The following is a 23,109-nucleotide window of genomic DNA, read 5'->3' on the forward strand; positions in this document are numbered from 1 at the left end:
GTTTTGGATAAAAGATCTGGAATATGGACTCATTTAGGTTGGAAAAGAAGTCTATAGCTTGGTGTATTGTATATTGACACAGGGCCCAAGTTGTTAACCCCCCTAGTCTTGCAGAAAGTTTGCCCTGGAAGAAAGAGGGATTATAATCAATTTGTTTAATTAAATCAATCTAAACTAATTGTCAGCTAATAAAATAGTGTGGACCAGCTCATAAAACAGAAAGGAAGATTAAAAGAGTAGTTGCCATGAGCAGGTGGTAACTGTGTTTCCAAGTTAGCCCACATTACTCTCTGGCACAGGCTCTTGCAGAATACCTCATATTCGGGTTTTTATGAAAAAATGTTTATGAAACTTATAAAATATAGGGCTCATTTTAGAACCAATTTTCTGTCTCACCTGCCAAGAGCAGTGGGGTTGAGCCAGCACAAGGCGGATGCAGAGCTTTAGGCAGCTGTCCAGGACTGGATTCCCTGCGCAGAGCTGTGGAATACATTTCTACCTTTGACTTTGGCCTTTCTTCTACAACTCTTATGATTTAGGGGTTTCTTTTTCTTTCTTGTTGCTATTTCAGAAAAGCCCTCGTAAACATTTTTTTAATGCCATTGATCTCCACCTGGCACTGTTGTGCAAAGGGAAAAACTTCCTGTGCTGAGCTGTGGATGCTCTCCAACTGTAGATGGCTCTTGAGGTAGTAATCCCTCTGGATTTGGTGCTTGGTGTTTCTGCTGACTCTGCAGTTCTTGCAGAAGGCATAAAGCATCTAATTCTAACTGGGAAAGACTAAACTGGAATCTATATTCATTTCTTAAAGGAGATGCAGAACTTAGTGGTTGGTAGCTGCTGTTAATGGTGGAATAATGGAAGAAAATGTATTGCATAGCGGCTATTATATTATTTGTTAATAGTGCAAAACTGTGGTTCTGAGAATTTTGCTATGGCTTGCAGTTAGTTTGAATGCTCTGTAGTGAGGCAAAAGGCTTTCAGCACCAAACTTGTGACTTGTATCTCCTACCCATTTTCTGTGACCACCCATTTCCAAAAACCTCAGGCAGGATGTACTTGGTTGCTCTTATGTTAAGTCTTCAAACCTGGTAAGGCACTGTAAATCTGGGTTAATTCCCTTTCAGATAAGTTCCCCTCTTTCAGAGTGCTGTCACATCAGTGCAGCTCTCTGGGGTTCTGGCTGCAATGAATATCTCAGTTAAAAGGGGATGATGCATCAGGAGAACACTTGCTATGGTTGCTCATTAGAGCAAAGCCATGGTGGGAGCTTATGGGAACATCCCCTTGGGTCCCTGGTCTGATTTACCATGTCCTTGCCAGCTGAAAAGATTCCTCACATTGGCAGTCCTTTGAGGAGCTTGGGAGCAAGTGCCTTTGAGACACAATTGCTGTAGGAAAAAGCAGTAAGATAGGCTTGGTGTCCATTCAGGGCAGTTTTCTGTTCATCCACATGTTCCATGCTTGCCCAGTGTTATGAAAATGTCTGCTGGGAGTCACACCAGCAGCCAAGTCTCTATTTACTTCCCCCAATGGAGCAGAGGTTCCTCCAAAGCTGGAGCAATATTAAAATATCAGTCCTATAAAGAAATCTGTGGGGTTTAGTGAGTATTTGAAGGCCTTAAGGGACTCCAGGCCTTGTCCAGATTAGCACTGGTGTAATTGCACCAACATCCGCTGTTCCAGTGAAGATGAATAGGAGGACAATAAACCAAGCCTGCTGCTGAGCTTTCTAGGCGTATGTGCAAAACCACCCAGGACCCCAAACTAACACGAACCATATCCAAAGCAATTATCTGATCTTGTTTGTTTGTTTTTAATGTGATGTTTCTCGACACTAGTACAACAAATGCGCTCTTGTAAAATCTTGTAACAGTTGTTTGTAGTTAGTATCTTCAAGATGGTTTTATATGTGCAGATCATGACTAATGCGTCACTCCCATGTGACCGTCATCCTCCAGTGCTGTGGGAAACTTGGTACTAAGACAGTTATTTCCTCAGCTTTTTTAGCATTTCTCCTTTTTACCCTTTTCTGCGAGAAAACAGACACTGATTTGCTCACAGACTGTGCTTCCCACATGAAAGTGTTTTGTGGTTCACAGACTTAAATAGTTAGGTCTTCACAGACCTCAGACTGGTTTACAAAGGCAGTTGGAGTCATCATCTCTGGTTTTATACTTGGAGATAGAAAAATCTGCAGAGGCAAGGTAACCAGCCCAGCTCACAGGCTAAAGTGTACTCTGCTGTTCTGAACATTAGGAGATGCTGCTAAAGGGCTTGCCCCTCACCTTGATTCCTTCTCCTTGTCACAAACCTATGCACCAGCAACTGGGAGGGTGCTGGGTTCTTCTTCCCATGGCTCAACCAAAACGATAGCAGCTGCTCTCCCTCCTTCAACCTGGGACCATTTTTTCCCCATAGCATGCAATTGATGCAGTGAGATCCCCAAACCCCCTCCAAACCCACCCCAAACCTCTTTTCCATTCAACCAGAACGGGTTGCTGCAACCTCTTCCATTCGGTAGGTTTTTCTGTGATTGTATTTCTTGGAAGCATCATGTCCAATAGCGGCACGGGGCTCTTTTACAGGCTTATTTCAGCACTTAGAGCACGAGTGTGTGAGTCTGTGCCTGCAGGACTGCTGTGGGTGGGAAGGGAGAAGTGTTGGCGAGAGTGCGGACGAGCTGAGCAGGGAGAGCAAAGACGCTTTCATTCCTTACGTTTTGCTCCACAAGCTGAGTAAACGTTTTCTCTGCTGAAGCAGTGCTGTGCAGGCGAGGGTTTGACACATTCCCAGTGATAATTGCCTTGTCTCCCCCCCACAGGTTCATCTGGCCGCCAGCACGGCTCCTTTCCCAGCCAGGACCGTAAGTGGGCAACATTGAACATCATGCAAAAGCAGAGCCTAAGAGCAAAGAGGGATGCACTCCTGGGTGGGGGGCCATGCCCTTTGCTTATGGGGGGAAGCATATGGGAGGGGGTCTGTGAGTCTCTGCTTTTTGCCTCCATTTCCCTCCACTATCCAGAGGGCAAGGAAAAGAGGAGCTGGAAATGCCCCGCTCCTCTCAGGCTCAGGGAATTGCCCAGGCAGCACCTGATGAACACCTGGGAAGGGCTATTCTGCTTCCACTTCCCTTGTTTTCCCTTGGGTCAGTGTGTGAGAGGGGACACCAGGCCCCACAGAGCCTGGATCTGTCCCAGGGTGCCTGTTGTGCTCTCCTCCTTGCAGTTAAAACCCACCCCCTGTTTTCCCTGACCTGCTCATGCTCCTCTTCAATCTTTGTGGGTGCTGTTGTTGAGAAGAGCCAGAAAGGGGGTCAGCTCGATGAGGTGAGAGCTGCAGAGTGTTCAGAGGGAAGGTGGCTGTGACCCTGTTGCAATTGCAGGGTGCCTGTGAGGAGAGAGGTTCATCAGCCCTTGACATTCGCAGCCTGGTGTCTCCTCATATCTGAGTGTTTCTGTGATCCTGGTGTTGTGTCTCTGAACAACCTCCCCTGAGAAAACTCAAATGGCTTTAAAAGTTGAAAGTGAAAGGGAGCTTATTTACTGCCTGCTAGTGCATGAACTGTATGTCTCCAAACCGATGGTAAAAGTGGTTTGGTAGTGCTCTGGTGCATGTGGAAAAGCTCAAGCAAGTTTTTAAATTCAACCATATATCTCCAGTGATGGTAATCAGTAAGAAGCAGGAATTTACATTGGAGTGTTTGTACCTGATAGCCATGTGCAGGTTTAGTGGAAGAGGAAAATCTTGGGACCTTTGGAGCAGCAGCACATGTGCTGAGCAGGCAAGTTACTCTGAAAGGCAAGCAGTGGTATGCAAGGGCATGAAGAGCTCACTGTGATCTGCATCATTGCTCTCCTTGCTGAGCAAACACTCATAGGAAAATGAGCATCCCTTAGCCCAAAAGCTCTTATGAAGCCTTAAATTAGAATGAGCATCTGTCTGTCCCACCCTCTATTAAAGACATGCTTCATGTTCTAGCTGCAGTTCATATCTGTGTGCTCTGCCCGTGGATGTTGCAGACCATGCTTCTGATTCCTCATTAAAAACAGTTGTTCAGCATAGAACTGGTTGTTCGTCCCTGATGGAATGGACAATAGCCAAGCAAACAGAGTTGGCAGCCTGGGAGGGGTCTGCAGTGCTGCATCCCTTGGGTGGAACCCTGGAACTGAAGATGCCCAACATCTATTCCCAGCACTCACTGCAGAGACCAGAGGGCCTTGGGACTGTGTAATGGCTTCAAGTCCTTCCTTGCAATTTTTAGTTCTTATTGTATCAGGGAGAAAATCAATATCCAGGTACAGAAGTCAGTCCCAGTCCTCTGGGAGAGAAGGACCCCTCAGTTCTTGTTTCTACCCTTTTTCTCTTTCATGTTCTCTTCCATGGTTGGGGATGCTGTTGCTTACTCCTCTCTTTTCCTTAGGCATGTCCTGGCACACAAATGCACTTCTTACCACACTGGAACCGCCATGCAGAGGAACTAAATGGCATGTCCAAGAACATGTGGGAAAGTATTGTGTCAGCAGGAATTGCATCTAAATGTTCTGCAGTTCTTATTATCAGTCTCACCACAGGGCAGTCTGGTTTCTGGATTGTCTTTTTGAAGTGGTGGTTTGTTTCCTTCCTCTCTCTCCACTTTGTGCTTCAGTTTCTCCCTTGGCGGCTGTGCCCTTTTCAGTAGCTGCCCTGTTCTGTGTCCATAGAGGGCAGGAGTAGCTCTGCCACCTGCATACCATGCACAGCCTTCTGAGGAGACTAACAGATTATTTTGTGGTTTCTTCTGTGTATCTTTAAGGCTTCATCCATGCAAAATCTATCTGATGCTGCTCTTCTTCTGCTAACCTGACAGCGGGGGTTAGAGGATGTCGGCTGGGGTTTGTTGACTGTACAAGGAATTTGCCATATCAGCAATTTGGCTTAGGTTTCCCCTGGTTGTCCTGTGTTTAAAGATGTTTCCTTCTATGGTTTGCTCTTAAATCATTTAACTTCTAAATGATACTCAGAGCTTTAGGATGTAGGCTCAACTCTTTAGGAGTATGGAGCCAGGCAGCAGTGCAGAGATGTATTGCTCCTCATAGGGCTGGGACTTGCTCTCTGAGGTCTGGGAGGGGAGATGACAATTCAGACATGAACAATGAAATGAAGGATTCCACAACTTCCCTGGGGACTAGAGAAAGAAAAATTGTGCAGTGTAGGGTGTACATGGCAGGAGGAAATACGCCACATAAGTAGGAGCAGGTAGGCTGAGGGCAGGAGCACTGTAAAATCAGCTCCTTCTCACTTCAGCGTTCATTAACTCTGATACAGGCATGACCAAGATGGAATAACAGAGAGCTAACAATGAGCTCTGGTTTAAGTTGCAGTAGAGATCTGACTGCAGGTGCTTTTCTATCTTTTCAAGCTTGAGGAAGTAGAAAATTTTCTAATGCGAGTGCATGGATTACTTGAATCTTGTCTTAGGCTTTTTCTGCCCCTTGGTGACCTGCATCCCAATCCCTTGGGAATGTAATTCCTGGCATCCATCCCACTGTCTTGGGTAAGGTGGGAAGGTAATACTGCGTTATGTTTAGGTACTGGAAGTGCTTCAGAAGTGTGAGTTGCTGCTGTGTTTATACAAGGTATAGAAAAGCTGTCTGTTTTCTGTTCCTTGTAGGCTCATAAGCGCTACAGCAGTGAGAGCTCTGCAGAGGCTTCTGGCCACACTCAGGCACTTTCGACCCTACCCGAGGTGGGTGTCTCTGCCTGGTCCTTCCTATTGGCTGCTCCTAAGCATTCAGCCCATCAGAAACTTCAGTTTCAGGGACTAAAGTGGAATTTAAACTATCTGAATGTAGTTCTTTGTGTCAAATCAAATGATTTGTTAAAGTGAGGCCAGGTTTGTGGGGGAATCAATCTTCTTTATTAGATCAACTGATGTGGAAAAAGCAGATGAACTTTCGGACATATTAGCCCTCCTCCTGGCTGGGGTTTGGATTACAAGAGCAAGGGATCTGTTTGCCAGGGGAGGCTGGACTGCTGCATATGCCACTACATCAACTGTTCCTCAGTGGTCTTCATCTGAACGCAGACATGGGTGGCATTTTTGGGCATGCTTGTACACTTTTAGGGGGAGAAAGTCTTGTCTCTCCCTCAGTGTTTGGACACTAGATGTTACTACACAACAAATAATGGGCTCTGCTCTGCAGCTGACTCATTGTGCAAGTCTGGGGCTAATTACTGAATCCCTCTGTGCCTCAATTTCCATCTGTAAAATGTCACAGATGCCCACCATTCATAAATGGCTTTCAGATTTCCAGATGAGGTGCTGTGCAAGTGTAGAATAGCATTAGTTTATGCATATTGTGCTAGAGTGTAATATAAACCACATGCAACAGAAGAGCCTCACAGATGTGTCTTTCAACTGCAAAAGGCAATGCCTGGGTTGATGATTTAGCATAGCACTAATTGGGCTAAAATAGGAGATTGCTTTTGTACTGATGCAATTGTCACCATTCAAGTCCTCATTTACCAACAGTTTTTGGAGATAGCCCAGTTATTTCCTATTGAGGAAAAGTGTAGTGCCTTGGGTTTTGAAGCACAGCAATTTATAGCAAACGGTGATGTTTTTATAGCATCCCCATGCTGGCTGTCCTCATGCTTCTGGAAGGGGACGGCTCCTTTGTTTATGTTGAATGTGCATCTTGCTCAGCCTGTAGCTGCACTTAGCACTGTTTTTTTGCTGCCTGCAACCTTTTGGGCATATCCTAATCTCAAAGCAGAGGCATTTGAGTTGTTTCTGTAGCCATTACTGGGTGTTGCATCTGCAAGAACCCTCCTTTATTGATAAGAAAGCTGTTCCTGTGGCTGTGAGCTAGTGAGTGCCTGGCAGCTGCTCAGCATTGTCAGTTCTCAAAGTTAAAAGGATTTGTGGGCTGTGATGGTTTGGGTTTGGGCAGTTAACTTTGGTGAAGTGCTTGAGGGTGTCTTCTAGGCGCATTTCATGGAGAAAGATGAACTTAAACGGTTAAGAGATTTGATTTGATGAACTGCCCTTAAATATCCTGATTGTGCTGTTGGGGCTGAACTCTCAGTGTGTAGGAAACCAAGGAGCTGCTTTGACTGCAGGAGAATTATGGTTGTTCCTTCCAGTTCCAATTTGGCTCTGTTCTGGTTTGAAAGTGCCAACATCATCCCTGTTGCCAGCAGCATTGTGTGGCAGCAGGAAACAGTGAGTGTACATTGAGTCCCTATCCTTTAGCTGTGTTATTTTAAAGCCCTGGTCTGCACTTACTTGCCAGTGTATTGTTGCCTGGTGCTCTGGAGTGGTTAGTGATGCTGAGCTGTTGTGAGAAGAAGGTGTGGGGTTGGGGACATGAAAGTATCTCTGGAGATATCCAGCTCCTTCTTGGTGTATTGCAGACAAATTGCGCCATTCCGCCTTTGTCCAGGTTGGACTTCCTGGCTGTTCTCCCCGTTCCTCACCAGTGCTTAGAGGGAGGGTCAAAATTCAGTGTCAGATTCTCCACAGCTGTAGGAGTAACATAATATTGAGGCTGAGTGCATGGGGTGACAGGTGTGGGAGAGAAGATTGGCTGACACCCAGCCTTACCCAATGCTTGCCATGTTCCAGGAGAAATCTCCCTGGATGCTGGAGCTTCATTCATGGGTCTAAACTTGCCATTAAGGCATTTTTAAGGAACGTTTCAAGGTGGAGGCAGCTAGAATCTTAAAATGAACCTCCTCAAACTACCACCAGCATGATGTCTCTTAGGGGATGCTTTATAATATGGTGCTCAATGTTGTGTAGATATCAAACCAGAGAAAGTACCAGGAGGCAAATTGTGAATATGGGCTCCATCCCATCAGGAAATAAATAGATCCCCAAATTTGGGAGGCGTTTGGGGTTAAAATAACAAGATGTGGGAATTCTGGAGAGCATTTTGATTCTGGATATCCTCTGATTTTTCATTCTAAAGCAAGTTAGAGTAGCCTGGTGTAGCTAATTTGAAGAGTTACAAACCTGAAACTGGAAAGTGCCTGCCTAACCCCAAATGGGTATTCCCTTTACTAATGTTTCTTCACCCAGAAGTTAACAAGGAAACAACAAAGCCAAAACAAAAGGTCCTTGTGCTATCCACTAATCTGATGCAAATGTTACCTTGTTCCTCACATTATGGGGACCAGATGGTATGAGGGGTTTGCTGGGTCTCCTGGCTCCCCAGTGTCCCTGGGTGTCTCAAAGAACAAAACCCAGCTGCTGAGAAATAAGGAAGAGATTTCTCTTTCTGCTGGTTCAGATCTATGAGGACCATTGCAGGGCTCGGGGACTTGGGTATAGCCAGCAAAGGGTAAATTTAGATAAAGCCAGCAAAGGGTAATTAGACAGAGAAATGGTCCTCGAGAGACTATCTTGTATCCTTGAACCATTTCACTCCAGCTCCCAGGTGCTGAGTGACAGTCTTTTGCCTTGTGCAGAGACATGGAGTGTTGAACAACGGCTATGGGGTGTCGTGCAGACCCCCCCAGGGAGGAGTGAAGTGTGGGAGAATGGACAAACCAGGGTGGGTTGAACCTGAAATGTTGACATGGGAAATTAAAGCTTTGCAAAAGCACTTCTGGCAATAGTAATAGTAGTAGTAGTAATAATAATCAGAGTGTATTTGCTGTGGAAAGCATGGGTGTTGTAGAAAGCATGGGCAAACATAGTAGTTTGGTGTTCAGGGAGCCAAATTCTTCTGAATTCAGACATTCCTTTTCAGTTGCTGAAACAATTGTTTTCCATATTGTTTTCTCAGCTAATTTTTGTCTTGGCTAAAGGCAGCCAGTGCTAAATGTTCTGCATGAGGAACCACTAATGCTTGACTGAGCATCCTAAATGTAATATGTTTATGGGTTATAGGGTCTGTGCAGAGAGGAGGCATTTAATCCTAGAGGTGTCTTGCAGCCTTGTAGGCTGAAGTGTAATAAAACTCAATGCAGGGATAGAATTTAATGTCAGAAGTCCAATCTGGAAACAAGATGCATATTTTCTATACAATGGTTAACTTTGGATGCAGTTCACTAAAGAAATCTGGGTTGTCTGGCTCTGGAGTGTCTTTCTGAAAGACATATTCCAGTTAAGCACACGTTGTTTGGCTCAGAACTGTGAGAGATTCTCTGACCTGTAATACACAGGTGCAGAACCAGTATTATAAGACTCCCTCCAGATTTTATGGTGAGCTCCGATTTGCATGTTTCCTTTTGTCCTGTCTGCTTCCTTATTTCATGTTACATTATGCCATATTTTGACTGCATTTTTCCCCTGATTGCTTCTCCCAGCAGGGGAAAACAGTCTCTTCTGGAAGGGATGCGAGGCCATTTCAATTCGAGATGAACTTACAGGCATAGTGAGCTTCCCATGTTGGGACTGGGGTCAGGTCCTATTAATTATCATTCCATGTCATAGATCAGGAAGTTATAGTGAGTCTGGTTCAGTGATGGTGGGTATCAGACACTGGATTTCGGTACAGTGAGGACTGAAGCAGCTGTAGGAGGACTCTGTGCCCTCCTTTTCCTTGGTAGGAAGGCATGTGAGCTCCCTCCTGTTAGTCTGGGGACTCATAAACTAGCTTGCATATAACCTTATCTTGCTCTGAGAGGTTTGTATACACATATTGTGCCTTTATTTTCTGTCTTTTGATTTTCTTTGGTGTGCTGTACTACCATGCAGTGATGTAATGGTGAAACAGGAGAGTGAAAGGCTCCCAGGATGAGAGTTTTAAGTATCAGAAGTACTAGGCACCCACAGTACCACCAGCATCACTTTGGAGCATTGTATTCAGCAGCTCTGTAGTCAGCAAGGCTTTAACAAACTCATGCTGGATAGACAAAATCTTTATTATCAAGGTCATTTCAGTCTTCAGGCAACTATACTGGGCTACATTAGTAAAATGCCCTCGGTGTCATCCAAAAATAACAGATAAGAATGTTTCTAGGAAAAAGTGTCTCTTCAAAATCCAGCCATTCTCTGCTAACCCTTACTCTGAGAGATAAAGATGGATTGAACGTGGATCTCACAACTCGTGGTTGCCTGTGAATAAATGATCATGATCTAATTCCATATGTTAACAGAGCACAGGCCTAACCAGCAAAATAGATTGTTGGCGCTGGGAAAGAGCACAAATCCCTAGGCTGAGAGCAATTATGTATAAAATTAGTTAGTGGTGTGGGAGTGTGCATGTGTGAAACCTTAAATAAAACAATGTGAGTGATGCGAGCTGCTGAAGAATAGACCTGGGTGAATAACTGAGGGGTTTGGGCTTCATTTGCCAAACCAAAGAATTGGAAGGAAAAATGATTCGGGAGAAACTGAAATGGAATTTTTTAAGGTTTTGACACAATGTAATAACTAAAATATGGCTTTGGGTCAACCCCAGTTACTTCATTTGACCCAAAATGAACTGTTTAGTTTCACTTAAGACTATTTCCTTCATTTCATTTTTAATTTAGGTGAGGTTTGAAAGAAGAGCTATTTCAAAACTGAAAGACTGAAAGATGTCATTAAATAACAATGAAAATCATTGAAAACAAAACATCTAGAGAGAATATTGCAAAATCTTAAACATTGCCCCCATTGCTTTTCACTTGAAGCTATGTACCAGATTTGATGTGGGTTTCTGAATAGTAGTTGGTACTCCAAAAGTGCATTTTGTGGTAAGCTTCCCTTTCACTCAGTTTTGCTGAGGTTTTTTGTTACAGACACTTCAAAATCACAGAGTATCATGGTAACAAAAATATTTATTGCTTATTCAACAGAAAAAAACCACCCAACTTCTTTTTACTGTTAAAGAAGGTAAAAGAAAGTAGAAATGAAAATGAAGTATGCATATCTTGCAGGAGAGAAAAGATCAGATGGCAGTTCTCATAAGAAAGGAAATTTGAGCTGCTATTTGAAGATAGCCAGTAAAATTAAGGGTAAGGGTTATTATAATAGAGATATAAGAGAAACAGATTACAAATAGAGACATTTTGGCAGTGAACAGGGTCTCCTAGCAGAGATGGTGAATTATCTGTAATGATAGTAAAAAGAGAGAAATATTCTCTAGGTGTTCTGTTTCATATCAGTAGGCCACCTAATAACTCACAATTTACAGGTGAAAATAAAACTTTCTATCCTGCAGAATCCTGATGTGGAAACTGTGGGAGAGAGCAAACCCACTGGTCAATGAGACCAAACTTCTCTGAGCCTCCAGTTCCTTTTCTGTAAGATACTTGAGTTATGCTCTTGGTCATGCTAAACAGAAATGTTGTGGGGCTGTGTCTGTGCTGGTTTTGAGCTTGGGATTAGGGGAACTGTGTGTTGAAAGTGAGTAGCCTATGGTTTGCCGTGGTAGTTTGAGTCAGAAAGGGGGCAAAAAGGAAGATGGTCTCACTTCCTCCTGCCTTGCTCCGTGGTCCCTGTGCCCTGGGATCAGGAGCGTGCTGTGTCAATACAGGCTTTTGGTTGGTGTCCTCTGCACGTAGGTAAGAGCATGCAGTGTTTGCAGTTCAGCAAGAACACAGATTTCCCCTTCCAGCTGAACATACTGAAATTTGGGGAGAGGAAAGATCTATTGAGCTCTTCTGTTTTCATCTGGGTGCCTTGGACTGTCCCAGCATCGCTGCTCTGATTGACCCTGGCCTTCTGAGGCCTTATGGATACAACAAGTAAATATTGTGGCAGTGAACAGACTCCTAGAGCTGGGTCCAATGATCCTACATAACCAAAACTGAGAGCTTCCCCTTGCAGGGAAACAGTTCTTGGTCCAGCTCACTGGGACCTGAGCTGTGGCCACGGCATACGAAGTGCCAGTGGGAGCCCTTCCCTCCTGCTGCTCTCCAGGCCTTTGATTCCTGTTTGCTCTTCAGACCAGAGGCTACCAGGCAACACAAGTGTTCTTCCTCTCCGCAGCTGCTGTCAGCCCTTTGCCTTTCACATGCTCAAACCCTGCTCCAGAGCTACAGACATGACTGATTCTAAACAAGTACAATTAATATATCTAGCCAACATCTGACTCTCATTAGAGGAAACGTGTTGAAAAAATAGATCCCAGGTTGGCTGTGATTTATGGCTTGGGCCTGCTATCCTTCACAAGCACTGGCGAAAGCTTTTGCAAAGGGCCAGAACATAAACTACTTAGGGAAACTCAGTATCCATGTAAAAAGGCTGGAAGGGTCAAATCAGACAAATTAAAGAGGGGTGGAGATGCAAGCTTAGGCTTGCTGTCCCCTACTGAGGGCCACCTAGCTAGGCGCAAGATACCAATGTTCCTATTCCTGCTGAGGAATTTGACTTGAAATTTCCTCTGTGCTGGAGCCTGAAAGTGTTACTGTTTTTTAGCTGTCAAAACCATGTGTATGTGTGTGGCAGTAAGTGGATAGAGGGGTCAGTGGTCTGGTGGTTTATCTCCTGAATGTCCAAATACAACATCTGGGGCACTCACTAAGCTGACAGTAGAAGTTAGGTGTGCTTCTTGCTTCCCTTGGTTGTTTTGAGCTTCTCCTTGCAAAGGAACATGGTTGCCTGGACTTATCTAGCTGACTTCGTCCATGCTCTTCCAATTTGTTCAGAGACTGCTCTGAACTTGTCCTGGAGAAAAGTGTCTTCTAATTGAGGAAAACTGGACTCCTGCTTCCTTTGGAAGACAAGATACTCTTCAAACTGGACCTGCTCAGGTTATGTGTTACTGATGTGTAAGACAGTGCGCCCATAACAGTGTGGCATGAGACCTGCTCAGAGTAGCCCTGATTGTGTCACTGCTCTCGCAGAATTAAAGCCATTGTGTTGTATTTCATGGAGCCGCTGTTGTGTTCCTGGTGCTCTAAATGTGGGCTGTTGGCATGGCTTGAGGCAGCTCTGGTTTGTTCCCCCAGCCCTGGGGATAACAGAGTTTGCCTTCTTTGTGCATTTCTGAAAAGTACAATGGAAGTAGTGGACTTTACTAGATGGAGAGAGAAGAACTGCTAGGCGGGTTGTGCCACAGTCAAGCACACTTACATATTTCTCTCTATGCAACACTAGGTCCTTTTTCATCATCTAACCTTTGGTCCTTTACAGAAGAAACATTACACTAGCAACGGAGGAAAGGACAGTGAGACTTGGATAAGGAAAGTACATTGTTTAGTGTCCCAGGCAGGTTGAAGCATGAGCTGCAAATGCGGTTCTCATGTCCCAAAGCCTGACTGTGTGCTACGCCCCATTGCACTGCAAGGTTGAAGTTTCTTGTAATGGCAGAATATGGTCTTGAAAAAACTGACTGCAAAGATTTTATTTGTTTAAACAAAGGCTTTGTGATTCCAGAATTCTCTCCCCTTTCATATGCTACAAACCACCTCCTCTGCCTCCCCTCTGAAATATGAATTTTGGAGTAATCCATCAAGAAAAAGACAGACAGAGCCTTGATCCCTTGACTTCAGTTGAGCTGTGCAATTTATATCTACTGAGCATCTGGCTGCAGGGAAACCAAAAGCCCTTTTAATATTCTGCAGAGACTCTGGGTATACAAATGAGCGTGGGCTGTCAGAGCTGAGAAATGGGGCAGAGATGCCAAGAGGTTTCTGTGCTGTTTTGCACAAAACTCTGACCTGTGGCCCCATGGTGATGTTGGCTTGGGGATGGGTTTTTTTACTACCCTCAGTGCCACTGCAGTAACTGTGCTGGAATCATTAGAGCCCGATTGGTATAAAGCCGTTATCACGCCTTGCTTGTTACCTCAAGTCAAGTGAGGACTTTGAGGGCTTTCACCCTTGAGCAGCTGAAGTGTGCAGCTATTTAATGATGAAGTTATGCAGATGCTGCAGTGTGGGAATGCCAAGCTAGCAAGGCACCTGGAATCAGGCATTCACCACTGGTAATCACTGCTCGGAGGAGTGGATCCAGAGTGGAAGCTGCAGGCTTAGAGCCAAATGCAAAGCTGCAGCATTGGAGGCACTGGCTCAACCTTTACGCAAAGAGGGGTCATAGGTGGCAACCTTTGGATCAGGGTTAAGCAGGTCACAGAGCACGTGACTTGTTATTTTACAGCACATGGAGTCTACCACATCCCTGATATGGTAGACTTTTCTTTCCCTGCAGTTGCATTGCTTTACCTGTGCAGCTGAAGAGGGGGAATAGGAGGGTGGGAAGGGAGAGGTGTGCTAGGACAGTAACAGCGTGGAGACAGACTGGGTGTCACGCAATATGCTGGTACAGTCTTATGATCATTATCTCAATTGTTTATCCTCCCTGCTGGAATATTTCTAAAACAAATCCTACCATGTGTTTTGAGGTTGGGCTTCACAGGGTGAAATCACAACTGCTTTCTCGGAGTTTAGCTACAAAAATACAAATCTGCCAACTAGGAATATAAGGGAAATAAACTGTGGCTCTGTATAACAACAAGTGATGGATTTCTGCAGATATGGAAAGTGTCTGCTCTGGAGTTCCAGGTCAGAGAGTATGTGTATTTGTCCCAATGTTCTGTTCGTTGCATGTGAAATAATGATGTGAGATTCTCAAGCTTGTTTAATAAACTGCTTTCACCCTGATCAGAAAATTCAGCTTCACAGTTTCAGATCTTGAAACCTCCAGGCATCAGGATTAGATACTATTTAGCAGTCAGGGAAGATATTTATTGGCTTGTTTTGTCACCACCATTGTGAGGCTTTCTGCAAGGACAGATACCAGTTCCAGCCTTCAAAGCAGCCTGATCCCCAGTGTGTTGTGAGCAAGCTTTGAATGCAGTTTCTGTAGCTGCAGTGCTGAGCGTTCATCTCCGTGTTTGAAGGCATGGTCCAGCTGCTGGTTAGCTAAAGCAGTGTCACAAGGATTTGTTGGCAGGAGGCTTGCCTTAGTAAGAAGATCTTTTTTTCATTATGATGTCTACTTGCTGGATTAGTTAAATGTGTTTTGGGTCCAGGCTAAGTACCTTGGGTGTGGATCTGGGTTTCCAGGCATTTCAGAGAGGAAAGGATCAGAGTTCAAATCCAACTTGAGCTTAAGTAGTTCTCTTTCTGACCTGAGCTGTGTTTTCCGTATGTTTCAGCAGGCATCAGTGACATGAAGATGACATTGGTACAAATCTCACCATCCAGTGGCACTGCTGCTTACTCCCCCCCTTATGTCATTTTATTCATTCAGATCAAGTGCTGCAAATGCACCTGAAAGGGCTCTTTGAGTGCTATTTAGGAACAGAGAGCTGCTGGACTAATGCTGTTCCTACACTGCCTATCTTGGCAGAGACAACAAGAGTATCCTCCCCAGGATGCTGGTTGATTCACCCCTGGGTAGTATGAGCCCTTTTTTATGACCTGAGCTCTCCAGAGAGGGCTTAAATGATCAATCCATCACAAGTTATGCACAGAGATGGTTTTCAGACAAGTCAAGTCAGTCTCGCTAAACCTGTGGGAGTTATTAATATGTGCAAGCCAGCAGAAGGGAGAATGGGACCCCATATTTTATTTGCTCTGTAACACATCTGGTACGCCTTCTGGCTCTTGGGACCACTGGATTTATACAGCCTTATCTTTCTATGAGGATGAGCAAGATCAAAAGCATGAAGCAGGTTACATGCAGGATGTAATTCCCTGTTTTACACACTACAAGCAGATCTAGACCAAACAAGCCTCACCCATTTCCTTCCCTGTGGGATAATGCACTTATGGCACTTGCTCACTTCATGAGCCAATTAAAGCCAAAAAATATTGCCCAAGATGTCCCGTAGAGAGCAAAAAAAAAGTTATTTCCTGTTGGATAAACGAAAGTCAGTGTCAGTATTGAGCTGTGAGGAAACCCCTCAGTCTAAGTGTTCCTGAACCATCAGATGCTTTGTCTGCAAAATGTTGGGTATCATGAGGTGGAAGCTCTATGCCTAGCTCCTTTGGGAATCCACAAAGCTCTTCATAGAGGGTCAATGAGAGAATTTCTTGGGAAGGTTTATGCAATGGGTGATTGGTTGCCGTTAGCACTGAAGCAATCTTCTTAGACTGTAAATCACTAACGTGGAACAGCCAAGCTTCCTGGCCCTCCGAGCCAATGTGCTAAAATCTTTGTGTGGCTTAAAGCCATCACTACATACCATGAGCCTCATAAAACTGGGAAGTATTTGTGGGTGAAGACTGGAGAGATTCCTTGGGGCTCCTGGTGCAAAAGGAGACAAAGCTTGTTGGGGGAACAACAACTAAGTCCTAGGATTCAGGGTGATGTTTGGTCAGGTCAAAACCCACATTCACCTATTCCTGTTTCATGGGTAGGCATTGAGTTTACTCATCATCCCCTGCATTGCTACAACCTTAGCCTGATCTACACCTGAATGGTCTATTAAGGGGTTTACGAATGACAGGTCAACATCCCCAGCACTTTGGAAATACCAGGGTTAAATACCTCTTCTGTGGTCAGTCAATGAAAACTGGCCCTGGCCCTTAAGGAGCCCAGAAACACACACAAATGTATTTCTCCTCTATGGCACATGAGATGACAGTGATTAATCACCTGACTTATGGATGGTTTACTCGCTGAAACATTTCATGCTGCAAGTCGTTTTCCCTTTTTCGAATCCTCTGTGCTTGAGAAGTCATGGTACTTGAGTGTCCAGCCTGGAAAGCTGCTCTGAGAGCTGGGAGCAGTCACTTCAACACTCCTGCAAAGTGCTGGGAAAGTGCCTTGTTGATTAAATCTTTATTGGGGGCTTCATCATCCCTCACTTGCTTTAAAATTGCTGAAATGAAAACAGAGGCAGAGCAGCAGGCCTTCTGCTTAGAGAAGTGATGTCCTTTGGATGAAGCAATCATTTTAAACTGCACTCAGAACCCATTATGTGAATGTTTGTTCTTGCTAAGGCACCCTGTCAAGACCCCTTTGGTGGTTGCTGCTTAACGGTTACTTCTATGCAGCAAAGTGAGATGAAAACCACTTCATGTTGCAGCTCCAGTCTGCATCAGCCCTGGGGTCTGTCTTGGATTTTGTTGCTGTCACTGAGACAGATGATTTGTTGTGGGAATGGTAACAGGGCCTGGGAGTGCAGGGATGGAGCAGGACTCCACGGAGATGGGCATTTTGTATATTCATTGCTTTCCTTCGTATTTGATCAGGACGTAGTGTAGGAGAGGGTGCAGCACAGAGTTGAATGGAATAGGGCTTGTGCAGCCTCATGTCCTGTGCGGTGGGAGCATGTGTCACACCAGCTTACACCGGTAGCAGCGTCTCTGCTGGTGACAACAGGTAATGCTGGTTGGCACTGAGAAGTCTTAATGTTTTATTTTACCTGCCTTCTACCTATGAGAAGCTAGGTTCCACACTCTGCCCCACTAAATATCCCCACACAAGGTTCATGTAATGTGGCTATGGCTGCTTACCTGTGCAGTGGATTTGAATACTCATTTCTACCCCATAACTGATCTTGAATCCTGCGTGCCTTAGATCACACAGGGATGAGGGTCTGCAGGCTGAAAGCCATGGGGTAAAACACAAAGTCTGTAGGAATTTTACATGGGTTTGTTTTGCTCTTTCTAGAATGCATGAACTGCACGAGACTAGCGGATATGACCGAGAGGCTAAACACGCTCGAGGCCAAGGTAAGGACTTGCCTTTATTCTTCTGTTTGGCAAAAAATCTCTGTGTTGCTGGTGAAAAAGATGGGGAGTTGGCAGCCCTGCAGAGATCTGGTGTCTGTCCTTCCATGCAGAGTGAGGAACACGCTGTGGTGGTGGCTCTGTACCAGGAACCTTTCTGCTGTGCACACAGGCATCGCTCACCTCTAACCTGGCTCCTTCCACTTCCCATGCAGCTGCATCTTTGCCTCCTTTCTTCTCTCTGGCTGTTCAGCTCAGCTCCTCCCAGATAATGCTCAGAGCTTAGAAATAACATGCCCTGTGTTGCCATTATTCCCATTGCTGTGCTGGCCTGCTACAAGCCCCTTGTGATGGGCTCACTGGCTCCCATGTAGTGCTGTGTTGGGGCTATGCTCACCACTGTCACAAGCGTGTAACTGCTATTAAACAATAAATATGTAGACATCATAATGAAAAAAAACATGTCTCAACTGGGACATGTTAGCTCAGGTTTTGCTTCAGAAACAGAGGGCAGAGCTGTATGAAAAATATCTTGCCTTCTTGCTGATTGATAACTTGGGGCTATAAAGCACTGACTGCCCTGGCTTGGAGAAGCAGCAGACTAATTCTTGTCTCTCTCACTAAAAATTCCTTGTAGCAACCTTACCAGTGTAGACTGTAACACAGAGGAATAAGGGTACATAGGTTTTTGTAAGAACAGTTGTTCATTAGCCTGGTCTTCAAGTGCTATCCAGTCCTGCTTTTTTATCCCTCTTCTGAAAGATGGGAGGCTTTCACGCACAGCTTAGTGGAGACAAATATTAAGGGGAGACCTTCATGTTGTGCTTTTTTTCCCCCTGCAAATTGTTTTAATTTCTACCTACTGGGATTCAGATAAATTGTTCCAGTCTAGCAGCAAAGCAGCTGAGTCAGTCATTCCCCTTTGATCTGTGGTCCCTCCTGTGACAGCCCAATCCTAGCTGTTAGATATAGTGTTTTGGTCCCTTTAAGGCATGTGCTGCTGTTATTATTCATTAACTGATGGTTATCAGTGACATAAAAGAATTCAGGGAGAAACCTTTGGGGTGGAGGGGGGATGGTTTTGAGGCCAGTGCATGATATTATGGTAATTTGGGAATTGTCTGTGCTGAAATAGAGTGAGCAATGTTGTCTGGAACTTCCTCAAAGCCTTCGCAGTTATATTTCACTACGGGAAAAAGAAGGGATGGGGGGAGTGAAGTTCTGAGGATCAGAACTGTTCAAGTGAAAACAACTGTTGTAGTGCAAAGGACAAAGATGAGCTGGATTGTTTTTCCGAACACTGGGACCTGGTAGGTTGGTGTCCTTTGGCAGCGAGGAGCTGGAGGCGTTTGGAGAGGAGACAGGGGCTGGTGACTGACCTCTGCGTGTGCAGTCCTGAATCCAAGACAGATATGGGACCGGCCTCAGAGAGATGTAAATCAGCCCTCCCATGCTCAGCTGTACCTTCCTTCATTTTCCAGGGTTTTCTATATCTGGCTCACTGGAAAATGATAGCCAAAGAGTGTCCTGACACGAGAACGCCCAAGTTCTGCGGCTTGTGCTGCTCAGCACTTGTGTCAGGCAACAATGTTTGAGAAGCTGATGGCAACCTCAGCCAGGGCTCTGGTGGGGCTTCATGGAGGAGGAGGGAGGTCCTGTCTGTATACTAGAGAAGTCTTAGCCTAGAGTGAAACTGGACTGAGGTCAGTGGGTTTGTCTTACAGATAGGAAGCTGGTTTAAATCAGGTGATGCTCCCTGAAAGCAACCTGCTCCCTGGTGTTGGCATCAACTGCTTGTGGTATTTGGGGAGTGCTGCCCACTTGCCTTCTCCATGGCACATTGTCTCCTACTCTAACCTAGGACACTTGTGCAAAAGCTCATCAAAGGGTGTACCTTTACAGAGGGGAATGAATGATTTCTCTTGTGAAGTACTAAAGGCTGTGTCTCTGTAAGGGTGCCTTCTGCAGCCCAGCAGTGTCATTATCAACCTTTTGGCTTCCACTTTGTTTGAAAAGTTGTGGATGCTGTGCAAAAATTGACTGTAGCAATTAAATGGAGAGTGAAGAAACACCACACACAAACGCTGGTGCTGTACACAAGAGAAATCCACTGATTCACCTTTCTTTTTCAGCATTAAGTTCAGTTTGATCTATGTAGCAGTGACCTCAGTTGTTGTTACTCAGTAATAGCCAGCACCATTTAAAAGGTTCTTGCGTTTGCTTAGTATTGTCTGCATTCCTACTCTAGATTTTTGGGGGAAGATCCCTATTTTGCTGGGTGATCTGGATGTGAAGTTGTCTCAATTCATCACAACAGCCTGAAAGCTGTTCAGAGGAAGGCAGGATTGGATGGGCACACGCATCCCTTGCCAGTGTTGGAGGCTGACCCCCCTCTAAATTCGCTGTCCTGTTGTGCAAAGGCAGATGTGGAAGTTCATCCTTCCTATGAGCAGAGACAGAGTTTTCTGCCACGGTCCCACTCCTTCTAGAGACAGCTGAAGTTGAGGAGTTTTGCTGCCCCTGCTCTCTTGAATTTCAGCCCAACATGACCATGGTGAGCTTGGGGAATGGCAGCGGGTAAGATCAGCCAGCTCAGCATAGCCAGTCACCTTCAAGCAGGTGAGGTTTTTGGCACTTGCCATAAGGGCTTTGAGGCACGTGGACCTTGTGCAGCCTTGTTGTAAATACTGTGAGGCTTAAGGGTGAGAGCAGATGTGTGGAAAGCTGCCTCTGAAGGCACCTTGGACCTGGGCAGATAGGTGCTGGGTGAGGAGGTTTGCTTTAATAGAGTATGTTAGGGACAAGTGAAAACCAGTCTCTTTCTTAGACCTCTGCAATAGGGACAAGAGCTCTGGGGCCATTCTTGATTATGTGTGAGGGTATGTAAAATGGCTGTGTGTCCTCCAGTGGCTGTAAAAGGCATGTTAAAGAAATGTAGACTCACTTGTGGAAGAAGAGGATAGAAGGCTGATTTCTTCTTTCTGCACCTCCTCTTCTGCAGGCTTTTCTAGCTGTCCCCCTAAAAATGGGGATCTAACCAGAAACGGTCTCATCTTTCTTATTATGAGGATGAGGTGGTTCATCCAACTTGTAAGATCAGTGTCCAAATGAGGTAATAAAAGTAACCCTCTGATTTTTGTAATATGAGAGTTGGATCAGAAAGCAGGAAGCAAGAATAAACACAGAGCAAATGGAATGAAAACTGACTCATTGGAGACCAGTGCATGTATAGCCCTTGGAGAGGAGAGACTGAGGCATGGTTAACTGTGCAGCAGAACAAACTCTCCACATGTCTTATGCTTTCTTTAACACTGCTCTAGCTTGTCCTTGTGGCTGTAGGAGATCTTTCTGCAGGAAAGGAGGTGAAAGGAGATGGAATCAGGTTCCATCCTCATCTCCCCTGTTTCAAGTTACCCTGTCATCTCTCCAGGGTGGAGTTGGCCTGTTCCGTTTGCTGGATACCAGACCCATTTGGGTGCCAGAGATTTGAAAGCTTTGACTGGTGGTTTTGAGCTTGAAATCTCCAGGCCATGGGAATCTACATTAGGGAGGATTGTGTTAACCCTGGGGTCAAGGGCAAGAAAGTGCGCTGACCAAAAGAAAACTACCCCCTCCACCAGCCCCAACACATGAAACCTCACTTCTTTGATGAGCATCTTGGCATCGACATCACTACAGCACTTGCTGACTCTGCAGGGAGCCCTAGTGTTGGGAGGGCAGAATGAAACTTGCTTTCATTTCATGTCAAGCTTTCTCCTTGGGCCAGAACAGCCCTTCCTTTCCGAATTTCCTGAGCCTGCTGCTGCCCTCCTGTGTCACAGGACTAATCCCAGACAAACTCAGGAGTGTCAGGAGAGAGCCGCTGCTGCAGCAGAAAAGCAGGCACCCACATGGAAATGCCTTCTTACTGTAACAAACTCCACCACGAAGCTACAGGCAGTGCAATATTAATCCCAGCTTTTGGTTAGGGCTTGAGCGTGAAGCATTTGATCTGACTTGATATAACCCAGTCTTATCTCTTGCCACCACTTTTGAGAAGTTTATGGCATCTCACTTCCAGCTTTAAGGCAAGGAGATAACATTACATATCTAGTGTCTGATGGATTCATTGTGTGATTGATAAATGACATGCATATTTTTTGCATGAAAACAGCCCTTGTAATGCGATTCCCCACACAGAAAATTCTGAAAGGTTTTAAAGAAAATCTTTGTACTGTGCACAGAGTTTGATCAATACATTGCTATTTATATGAAATCACCCCATTTATTTAGGACAGATTGCCCCACAGCACCTTCACCCTGTACCTTTTCATTCTGAAGCACCAGGGCTTGGAGTTTTAATGTAATCACTGTCTGAAATGTTTCTCTATCTTCCCCTTCTTCCAAGCAGCTCCATGAGATACTAGCAGCTGTCGAGGATGTTTTATGGGGTTTGTATTTTCTTTATCCTGTAGACAATAAGAGAATTCCCTGCTGGAGTGGGGAATTATTTGGAAAAGAGAAAATGTTTCATGGTACTGTCACATGGCTGAGGGATGGGGAAGGAAAACCCCACTGCTTGGCTGAGAGGCTGCTGCTGGTCCTGCGTTGTGGACATTAGCAGTTGCTTGGTATTTCAAGGATTTTGACAGCTTTTCCATGGTGTGCATGGGATTGCCACTAGCAGTTACCTATTTCTTTCCTGCTCCGAACAGGAAAGTGACTTATCCAAACTCTAAGGTTTCCTAATGACCCTGTGCAGAATCTGCTTCTCCAGCCCCAGTAATGCGTTCAGTTTAAGGAGTATTTGGGCTATTTCACAGGCAGATCTATAATAACTGGTTTCTAGTAGCAATAACAACTTAAGCCCTGTAAAATTTAGTTTAATACTGAGTTTCTGTAGGTCAGTTAATAGAACAAATGTTCCCAAGAATAAAATGCAACTTCCTACCTGATTTTTACAAGGGGGAACCACGAACCAATACCGTGCAGTCAAATCAGATTTTGTGTCAGTGTTGATATCTGAACTTTGTATCTGTTTCATTGGCCTGTTTCTAATCAGCGATAATCATGCTGATGATTAGGACCCATGGGGCAGTTTGGTACTGGCCTTTTCTCTCATTTGGGCATGCTTTCAGAATGACAGATAAAATCCTTGCACTCTCAAACCTAGTAATTTTTGGATCTTATTTTTTATCACTGTTGGATTGAAGGAGCAATCTGTCCCCTAACGCTGTTCCATGTGTTTGGCCAATGCTGTAAATCATTTGCCAGAACCACAGAAAGGCTTCAAAGACCCCCTCCTGCTCTATCCCCTGATGCAAAGTTTTTTAGCTACAAGTTTGGCATTTTTAGGTTAAAAGATTTAATATTTTAGTAAGATCACTTTGAAAGATTCTCTTTTCCTGTAACGTGCAACTTAATTTGCCAAGCAAATACTATGTTTGCATTAGGAGCTGCTTCTGGTGTGTTTAATACCTGGGGACATCATTTACAAGCTCTGATTTTTAAGTGAAATACTTCTCATAGAATCCCAGCCTGGTTTGTGTTGGAAGGGACCTTAAAGCTCATCCAGTCCCAACCCTC

At 44.9% G+C, this 23,109-nt stretch overlaps 1 protein-coding gene across 8 annotated transcripts in view; it reads left to right on the forward strand.

Moving 5' to 3' along the window:
• COL26A1 (collagen type XXVI alpha 1 chain) overlaps nt 1-23,109 on the forward strand; it is a 168,798-nt gene that overhangs the window by 111,528 nt on the left and 34,161 nt on the right. For 6 of the 8 annotated variants that reach the window (XM_061355512.1, XM_061355513.1, XM_061355506.1 and 3 more), the window contains exons 4-5: nt 2,825-2,866; nt 17,486-17,547. In XM_061355512.1, the coding sequence (XP_061211496.1) occupies nt 2,825-2,866; nt 17,486-17,547 (104 nt within the window). The remainder of the gene's footprint in view (nt 1-2,824; nt 2,867-17,485; nt 17,548-23,109) is intronic. The other 2 variants (XM_061355511.1, XM_061355509.1) reach the window with 1 other exon arrangement.

Source organism: Neopsephotus bourkii, unplaced genomic scaffold (assembly GCF_033783945.1).
Source record: "Neopsephotus bourkii isolate Nb327-2 ecotype Australia unplaced genomic scaffold, CSIRO-AGI_Nbou_v1 NB_804, whole genome shotgun sequence".
NCBI classification, from domain to species: Eukaryota; Metazoa; Chordata; class Aves; order Psittaciformes; family Psittacidae; genus Neopsephotus; species Neopsephotus bourkii.